This window comes from Taudactylus pleione, unplaced genomic scaffold, assembly GCF_031769625.1.
Source record: "Taudactylus pleione unplaced genomic scaffold, aTauple2 ptg001421l, whole genome shotgun sequence".
In the NCBI taxonomy this organism is placed as follows: Eukaryota; Metazoa; Chordata; class Amphibia; order Anura; family Myobatrachidae; genus Taudactylus; species Taudactylus pleione.
The window spans coordinates 1,058,342-1,068,646 of record NW_028285820.1 but is presented as its reverse complement, the minus strand read 5'-3'; the positions used below and the strand labels follow the sequence as shown (position 1 = coordinate 1,068,646).

The 10,305-nt window shown below is 44.5% G+C and overlaps 1 protein-coding gene across 1 annotated transcript; it reads right to left on the bottom strand.

Annotated features, from left to right (window-relative positions):
- Positions 1–229: 229 nt before the first annotated feature.
- LOC148442685 (uncharacterized) lies at positions 230–10,171 on the bottom strand. The gene is made up of 2 exons (XM_088463651.1): positions 9,794–10,171; positions 230–1,836 (listed from the first exon to the last, which is right to left on the bottom strand). Exons 1-2 carry the CDS (start codon positions 10,122–10,124, stop codon positions 596–598), a joined length of 1,572 nt encoding a protein of 523 aa, XP_088319777.1. The 5' UTR covers positions 10,125–10,171; the 3' UTR covers positions 230–595.
- Between the last annotated feature and the right edge of the window lie 134 nt (positions 10,172–10,305).

The following is a 10,305-nucleotide window of genomic DNA, read 5'->3' as shown; positions in this document are numbered from 1 at the left end:
ATCAATTGATCGGCCAATATATCAGTCAGTGTGTACCTAGCTTCACTGGGTAGCGGCTTCCCACCTTGGAACATATTTTGAAAGGCTGTAGAGGTAGCCACCAGACTCTGTACTGAGTGTCTACCCATGGAGAATGCATAGGAGGTACCTGTATTGCTTTTACCTGTTGTGGCAACACCATAGCAGCGACCCGTCTTACCTGTCCCCTTAGAATCTGTGTTGCAGTCTAAGTCTGTCCATGGAACTGGCTAGCAATGTCCACGGGATGCCCGCCGAGAGCACAAGGCGGAGCTGACGTTGTGGTGCCCATAGGGGTGTTGGAGCGGCAGCACAGACATCCCACAGTCTGCTGCTGCCCGCTCAGAAGCATAAAAAATAAAGAAAAATGATAAAAGCTTTTGGACTGCATGAAACATCCCAGTTAAAATGGTGACCCGACTCCGGCCAGGCATCAACGAAATTGAAGTGCCTCTGTCTCGGGGCAAGGTATTGGGAAAAGGACCGTTGCATCCTGGGAGCAAAGCTTTAACTGTCTGGTGCTCGGTCCTCAACTACCACCTACATCCCAAGGTCTCCCCTATGGGCCCTGAAGAAATTATTTCTCATCTGTGTGATATCTCTGATGTGTAACAAGATGTGATTTCTGTTTAAAACATTTCCCACACTCAGGACATGGAAATGGTTTTTCACCTGTGTGATTTCTCTGATGTGTAACAAGATGTGATTTCTGTTTAAAACATTTCCCACACTCAGGACATGGAAATGGTTTTTCACCTGTGTGATGTCTCTGATGTGTAACAAGATGTGATTTATTTGAAAAACATTTCTCACACTCAGAGCATGAATATAGCCTCTCACCTGTGTGACTGCTCTGATGTGTAACAAGATGTGATTTCAGTGTAAAACATTTCCCACATTCAGAGCATGGAAATGGTTTCTCACCTGTGTGACTTCTCTCATGTGTAAAAAGAGCTATTTTATATGTAAAACATTTCCCACACTCAGAACATGGAAATGGCCTCTCACCTGTGTGACTTCTCTGATGTGTATCAAGAGCAAATTTATAGGTAAAACATTTCCCACACTCAGAACATGGAAATGGTTTCTCACCTGTGTGACTTCTCTGATGTGTAACAAGATATGATTTATGTGTAAAACATTTTCCACATTCAGAGCATGGAAATGGTTTCTCACCTGTGTGAGTTCTCTGATGTGTCACAAGAGCTGATTTACAGGTAAAACATTTCCCACACTCAGAACATGAAAATGGTTTCAAACCTGTATGGACTCGATAATGTGTAACAAGACCCGACTTCTCTATAAAACATTTCCCACATTCAGAACATGGAAATGGTCTCTCACCTGTGTGAGTTCTCTGATGGATACCAAGTTTGCTCTGCTGCGCAAAACATTTCCCACACTCAGAACATGCTAATGTTCTCTCACGTGTATGAAGCTTTATATGTCTAGTAAGATATCTTTTCAGTGTAAAACAGTTCCCACACTCAGAACATAGAAAAGGCCTCTCAGCTGCATGAACTTTCTTCTGATGTACAGAAAGACTGATCTGCTTGGTAAAACTTTTCCCACATTCAGAACATAACAATGGTTTATCAGCTGTGTGATCTGAGCTGTGTGTAACACTACTGGGAGTATCAGGGGAGCATTCCCCATGGTTAGAGGGATCAGATGAGATATCTGCACTGTGAGATGCTGGATGTATACTGGGGGTAATGGGGTTTTCTCCTGGAGAGTCCTGTGACAAGTTATCGGCTAGGTTACAATCTGAAGATAATATGAGATGTCTCCCCGAGTTATTCCTGCTGCTGTGTCCATCTGCTGGGAACAGAAAAATTATATGGGAATTAGCATCACTTCAGAACTATACGATACTGTATAACTATAATAAGACATGCCCGGCTGTACCCCAACATCTCCATACTGTGTAACTATAAGACGTGCCTGGCTGTAGCCCAACATCTACATACTGTGTAACTATTATAAGATGTACCTGGCTCTACCGCAACATCTCATACTGTGTAACTATAAGACAAACCCAGCTGTACCCCAACATCTCCATACTGTGTAACTATAAGACGTGCCCGGCTGTACCCCAAAATCTCATACTGTGTAACTATAAGACATGCCCGGCTGTACCCCAACATCTCATACTGTGTAACTATAAGACATGCCCGGCTGTACCCCAACATCTCCATATTGTGTAACTATAAGACGTGCCCGGCTGTACCCCAACATCCCCATACTGTGTAACTATATGTGCCTGACTGTACCCCATCATCTCTATACTGTGTAACTAAGATGTACCAGGCTGTACCCCAACATCTCCATACTGTGTAACTATAAGACATTCCTGGCTGTACCCCAACATCTCCATATTGTGTAACTATAAGAAGTGCCCGGCTGTACCCCAACATCCCCATACTGTGTAACTACATGTGCCCGACTGTACCCCAACATCTCTATACTGTGTAACTAAGATGTACCAGGCTGTACCCCAACATTTCCATACTGTGTAACTATAAGACGTGCCCGGCTGTACCCCAACATCTCATACTGTGTAACTAAGATGTACCAGGCTGTACCCCAACATTTCCATACTGTGTAACTATAAGACGTGTCCGGCTGTACCCCAACATCTCATACTGTGTAACTATAAGACATGCCTGGCTGTACCCAAACATCTCCATACTCTGTAACTATAATAAGACGTTCCCAGCTGTATCCCAACATCTCCATACTGTGTAACCATAATAAGACATGCCCGGCTGTACCCCAACATCTCATACAGTCAGTGTTATTTCCAAGTTTCAGTTGTGAATGTAGAAGTCAGATAGCAAATAGGTAACTGTGACCGGATAACCTTGCCTACGCCAACAGCCACAGATATTTTTTTGATCCCACTGGATCTTGGGGGGGGATCCCATTTCAATCTTGGATCTTGTAGGGATTCCCTCTTACCATCAGTAACCACCTGTTACTGACTCTGCCCACTGTGCCATTGGCATGCAACTTTGCTGCCACCACCAAGATCTTGGACTGGCACCTGAAAAGCACTTCTCTCAGGCTCCTACATCGGCACCTGAACTGCCTCTGCTGCATATGCTTAGACTAGCTGCAGCCACACCTCCTGACTGGTGTTGGCTGATACCCACTGGTCCCTCGCAATGGACCAGGCCCAGCAGGGTAGCTGGCAGCGGGTTTGAACTCGGAGACACTGGGCTCAAATTAAAGCAGTCAGAAAATGGAATAGCGCTTGGTGCAATTCTGATGTCGCAGGATACAGATGAAGTCATCTCAAAGTCAAGATGTTTATTGCTCAAATAGTTTTAAAAAAGACATTTCCCCTCGGGAGTATCACAGCATACAGATGATATGGCAGTTCATACCTTCTTGATGTTCAAAAAAATTCAAACGAAACAGGCTCACATGCCTTCTTTTATCTTACTCCAATACACAATACCACAAGGGGTTAGTGCACCCTGTAGTTATTACCTGATCAAGTGCATTTGCCTTGCATGCACAAGGCATGCTCAACTTTAACATTGTCCCTAATGGACAGTGGTGAGTGCTTACTCCTCTATGCCTGAGCCCACCTGTCGTCATTTTAGACGCCCAGGTGCCGGCATGTTTGGGATGAGAAAAAACTTCCCTACGATATGTACTTCCAGGATTCTGCTGAGGGGGACTTGGCCACCTTTTCTACCTGAATCTGGGCTCCAGAACAAGGCAGACAAGATCCCCAGCCAGTAGTCTCCTGGTCACTTTGGAGCTCGCTGAAAATAATTAGCTGACTGCACTGGCCAGTTCCCCATGCACCTCTTTCAGGCATGAGGCTGCATGGGGGGGGGGGACAGTCCATTTTTCTCTGGAAGTGGCTGGGGATCCAGCAGCCCACAGAGAGCTCTACATCCCCCGGACTTCCAGGGAAACACAGGTAAGTGCAATTTATTGAAAATGTATTTAAACATTTTTAACAAATGCATTGCACACACACATACATACATTATTATATATATATATATATATATATATATATACAGATAGCCAAGGTGCGGCACTCGCGGCATAATCTCAATGGATAAACGATACGTGACACACAATTAGTCAACGTTTCAGTTCTTTACTGAACTTTTTTCAAGATCTTGAGTCAGTTCAGCAGTCCTTTGAAGCCCATTTCAGTGGGAAGCCTGGTCTGGCTTCTTTGCGTGCACACCACAGACACTGGTGAGCATAGGCCAATTCGGCAACCTGCATATCTGGTCTCATCAGAGGCGCAGGTGAAAATCTACAATGAGGTGCAGGAGATGTTAGTGCTAGGTGTAACAGTCCCTGGCCTGCCTCCATTGTATTGGTTCCCAAGATGGACCGTACCACGTGGTTTTGTGTAGATATCTGCCGGTTGAATGAGGTAACCAAATCTGATACTTATTCCTTACCCCGCATTGATGTGTTGTTAGACGAGTTGGCAGGAGCAAAATACATCTCCACTTTTGAATTGAGCAAGTGGCATTGGCAGATAGCAATGACCCCCGAGGCTTAAAAGCGATCTGCCTTCATCACCTCATTTGGCTTGTTAAGAGTTCAAGACCATCTGGGATGAAGAATGCGCCAGCCTCCTTCCAGAGCATTGTCGATGACATACTGAAGGGGTACGGAGATTTTGCTTAGGCCTACTTGGATGACCGCCATCTTCAGTGGAACTTGTGAAGATCACCTGAGGCATGTGGGGCTGGTGTTAAAAAGGATTCGGTGGGCAGGTCTGACCATCAGGGCAGACAAGTGCCAAATGGGGATGTACAGTACCTGGGGCACCGTGTGGGAGGTAAGGTGAAGCCTGAACCAGCGAAAGTAGAGACTGGCCCCGCCCACAACCCAGAGATAGGCCCTGGCCTTATTAAAAATGGCAGGGTACTACTGATGCTTTATCCCTGACTTCAGTTCTGTAGCCAAAACCCTTATAGATTTGACTAAGAAGAAGCTCCCCAAGGTAGTTGACTGGACACACTCTTGTGAGCTGGAATTTCAGTCATTTAAAATGTCTCTGGTACAAGAGCTCCAGTACTGCTGGTGCCAGACTACAGTAAGAATTTTGTTGTACAGACTGAATGGTCACAGTACGGACGGAGAAGTACTGAGCCAGAAGGGACCAGATGGGCAGGAGCATCTTGTGGCCTATTTAAGAAGGAAACTGCTACAGCAGGAGGTTTCAACTTAAATATATTCACAGTTGTGGATGAAACGCATCGCTGTCCGCATCAATTAGTGTCCACATTATCTTCTATAATTTTCCTATGGTGAGCCACGAATTGGGACTATTCTCCTTTATTAACCAAGAAGGACAAGGGTCAGATTATTGCCTGAAATTACACTGGCCCTTGAAGCCGGCGGGTCCTGCAGCCCTCAGCACGCCGCTTAGAGACTGGGAGCCCGAGCGGCTATATTTGTGAAGCCGGTGGGTCCTGCAGCCTAAGCACGCCGCTTAGAGACCGGGAGCCCGGGCAGCTATATTTGTGAAGCCGGTGGGTCCTGCAGCTCGAGCACGCCGCTTAGAGACCTGGAGCCCGAGCGGCTATATTTGTCAAGCCGGTGGGTCCTGCAGCTCGAGTACGCAGCTTAAAGACAGGGAGTCTGAGCAGATAGATTTGTGAAGCTGGCGGGTCCTACAACCCAGAGCACGCTGCTTAGAGACCAGGAGCCGGAGCGGCTATATTTGTGAAGCCGGTGGGTCCTGCAGCCCGAGCACGGCGCTTAGAGACCAGGAGCCCAGGAAGCTATATTTGTGAAGCCGGTGGGTCCTGCAGCTCGAGTATGATGCTTAGAGACCAGGAGCCTGAGCGGCTATATTTGTGAAGCCAGTGGGTCCTGCAGCTCGAGCACGCAGCTTAAAGACAGGGAGTCTGTGCTGATATATTTGTGAAGCCAGTGGGTCCTGCAGCCCGAGCACGCTGCTTAGAGATGGGGAGCCCGAGCGGCTATATTGGTGAAGCTGGTTGGTCCTGCAGCCCGAGCACACTGCTTAGAGATGGGGAGCCCGAGCGGCTATATTTGTGACAGTTGCCGGCAAAAAAGCTTAGAGGAGGCGGGTCCTGCAGCTCAAGTACGCCGTGATCGGGAACCACAGAGACTAAAAATCTGTGACAGCCGCGGATGTACTACACTGAAGTCCAGACTCAGTGCGGCAACAATATACAGCCATCCAGCGCTTATCTGGTTTTCCTTGTGTCGGCTAAGTAAGGAGTAGGTAACCCATTAAACTTCTTCTGAAATATTAAGAGAGAGATATGGTCACCTTAAGGAAATACATGGGATCATTTCATGACTTTGGACATTGTCTTTTGAATCTCATCTAATTGAGAAACTATTTTTATTATTAATTTTTTATGTGGTTCCTGTGTTGAATTTACTAATCTGATTATCAGTGTAGGATAATCCTTTATGAGATGACTTCATGCCATGTCATTCTTTTAGCAACATTGTAGTTATTTGTGTTTATTTTCTAATCCTCAATATAAGGGGACATTCCAATTAGGTGCTAATTGCGAGTAGCGAGTTTGTTTCATGAAACTCACAGACTTTGCACAAATGCGCGCTCCCGAGAATTCTCCAATCCAATGAAAAATGCCTATTCACGGTGCTCGCAGTGGAGGGGTGCGAACTGACTGCCAAATGCGACGTAAGAGAAGTGCATGAAAAAGTGGGGAGACCATCCTGGACCACCCAAAATTGATAATTTTTTTAGCAGGACCGTATAGGGCTGTTTGTGGGCATAAGGAAAGTACTGAAGGCCTTTAAATGGTGTGAAATGGCTGATTTGTGTTCTTGTTTAAAAAGATGCAAAAAAATGATAAAAAAGCAAACTTTTTTGTTTAATCTCAAATTAATTAAATGAAAATTGCAAAAAAAGTAGGAAACACGGAGATTTTGGGCTACATTGTGGAAACTAAAAAATTGTAAAAAAAAATGAAGTAAACAATTATTTTTCAATAAAAAAAAAACTAATTACATTTGGGGTTCCTAAACTAACGAAAAAGTTAATTTTGGGGTAATTTGAGGCCATTTTTTTACCCTCAAAAATGACATGTAATTATTGGACTAATTAAGCTAACTTGAAATTTCCAAATGCCTGATTAGTCATTAGGGGGGATGTCCAAGGGGTTCTTAAAATAAAGATTTTCCTTTCCATCTCTCACCCTCAGGGAGGTGCAAATGGAAAAATGCAAATTTACTCTGGTTCAGTGCAAGTTGCTAATTGGATTGCAAAATTAATTAGCTGTGCTAATTCGAAGAGAAAACAGCAAATTGCACCTCACAATTAACAAATAATTAGATTAACCCCTAAGTATTTATTACAAATAAACTAAAAAATATTTTTCAGAATTGATAAGAGCCTCTGACTGATATGAAATGACCAGAGGAGTTTTTTTAATTTTCTGTTGCTTTTGTGGGGGTCACAATATAAATGACTGCAGCAGGTGATTTCCCCATTGGTCTGACTCGGGCGCTAGAATAATTTGTGTCTTTCCAGGAGGTGGGGTACGCCACAATTGAAAAGGAATGCTTGAAAATTGCTTGGACTGTGAAGAAGCTAAAGCTCCATTTGTATGGCCGGTAATTTACTGTGGTGACTGATCACAACCCTTTAAAGTGTCTACAACACACCACAGGGGAAATTGGCAGACTGTTGCGGTGGAGCCTTGCAGGAGGCTGCTCTTAATTTCAGAGGGATGGCCCTGATTCAGAGCGAGCGCTCTGTCAGGGCATACGGCTCTGAATCAGGGTCTATACATTATATCACACACAGGTCATACTAGCTGTATCCTGCTGTGTCCTCACACTCTCCATATCTCCATCTCAGTATGTGTAACAGAGTGCAGACATGGTCTATACATTATATCACACACAGGACATACTAGCTGTATCCTGCTGTGTCCTCACACTCTCCGGATCTCCATCTCAGTATGTGTAACACAGTGCAGGCATGGTCTATATATTATATCACACACAGGACATACTAGCTGCACCCTGCTGTGTCCTCACACTCTCCATATCTCCATCTCAGTATGTGTAACAGAGTGCAGGCATGGTCTATATATTATATCACACACAGGACATACTAGCTGCACCCTGCTGTGTCCTCACACTCTCCATATCTCCATCTCAGTATGTGTAACAGAGTGCAGGCATGGTCTATACATTATATCACACCCAGGTCATACTAGCTGTATCCTGCTGTGTCCTCACACTCTCCGGATCTCCATCTCAGTATATGTAACAGAGTGCAGGCATGGTCTATACATTATATCACACACAGGACATACTAGCTGTATCCTGCTGTGTCCTCACACTCTCCGGATCTCCATCTCAGTATATGTAACAGAGTGCAGGCATGGTCTATACATTATATCATACACAGGACATACTAGCTGTATCCTCACACTCTCCATATCTCCATCTCAGTATGTGTAACAGAGTGCAGGCATGGTCTATACATTATATCACACACAGGTCACACTAGCTGTATCCTGCTGTGTCCTCACACTCTCCATATCTCCATCTCAGTATGTGTAACAGAGTGCAGGCATGGTCTATACATTATATCACACACAGGACATACTAGCTGTACCCTGCTGTGTCCTCACACTCTCCATATCTCCATCTCAGTATGTGTAACAGAGTGCAGGCATGGTCTATACATTATATCACACACAGGTCATACTAGTTGCATCCTGCTGTGTCCTCACACTCTCCGGATCTCTATCTCAGTAAATGTAAAATAACCAGTTTGTATCTCTCTAGGAATTAATATCTTTACTGGAGGTTAGATACGCTCTAGCCTCTAAGGGGATCTACTGGAACATGCACAATGGAACAGAAAAATCCACATTTTTAACAATCGGGATCCACCATTGCTCTCGCTGTGGACCTCCAGGCAGAAAATTTAATACTTTCCTAAAAGATATTTATACAGGTCTGGTTCATATCTCTGGTAAAACAGAATAAAATCAGTACAAGAAATCACATGCAAAGATGTTATTACCATTAGTGATCATTGATCATGTCAGGCAGTAGTGGTCAGGAAGGATCATGGGTAATACCCCATTGAAGGGCATGGGGAGGACCATCGACAAAGGTCATTTTTGTAGTGGACAGTAAAGAACATAAGTAGCTTGTAGCAGACAAAGATATGATGAGTGTGGGGAGGAGACTGGTCAGATCTCTGGGCTGGTAACACACAGTGACATGATGTGAGGGGGAGAGCAGGAGTATAATAGGGGCTGATGGCTCCTGATGTATGAGATACACCAGAGAGTGTGGGGAGGAGACTGGTCAGATCTAAGAGCTGGAAACATACAGTGACATGATGTGAGGAGGAGAGCAGGAGTACAATAGGGACTGATGGCTGCTGATGTATGAGATACACCAGAGAGTGTGGGGAGGAGACTGGTCAGATCTCTGGGCTGGTAACACACAGTGACATGATGTGAGGAGGAGAGCAGGAGTACAATAGGGACTGATGGCTGCTGATGTATGAGATACACCAGAGAGTGTGGGGAGGAGACTGGTCAGATCTCTGGGCTGGTAACACACAGTGACATGATGTGAGGGGGGACAGCAGGAGTATAATAATGGCAGATGGCTCCTGCTTCCCCCCCTGTGCATATACATTTTACTCATTAGTTTGTACTGACAGAGGAGGGTGTAGGATAATAGATTGCTGTAGTGACTGAACAGAGTATGTGACTCTTTTCTGAGATAAGTGTTTATTACTCACCTGTGTTGATATCTCCAGGGATTTCCTCCTCTTTACACTCCTGATCACCCCTCACATATGTCTCTTCTTCTCCCTCTGTATCTTCTACCTTTATATCAGTCATATACGTCTCTTCTTCTCCCTCTATATCTTCTGTCTTCATATCAGTCACATAGGTCTCTTCTTCTCCCTCTATATATTCTGCCTTCATATCAGTCACATACGTCTCTTCTCCCTCTATAACTTCTACCTTTATATCAGTCACATACGTCTCTTCTTCTCCCTCTGTATCTTCTTCCTTCATATCAGTCACATACGTCTCTTCTTCTCCCTCTATATCTTCTGCCTTCATATCAGACACATACGTCTCTTCTTCTCCCTCTGTATCTTCTACCTTAATATCAGCAAGATCTTCACTCTAAATGACCCATAAAATAATCAAGTCTAATTTAATTGAGAATAAACAGTAAAATAATCTGTGTATAATACACACACAGATTCTCTATAGATCATATAGTCACAATCACTTTGGT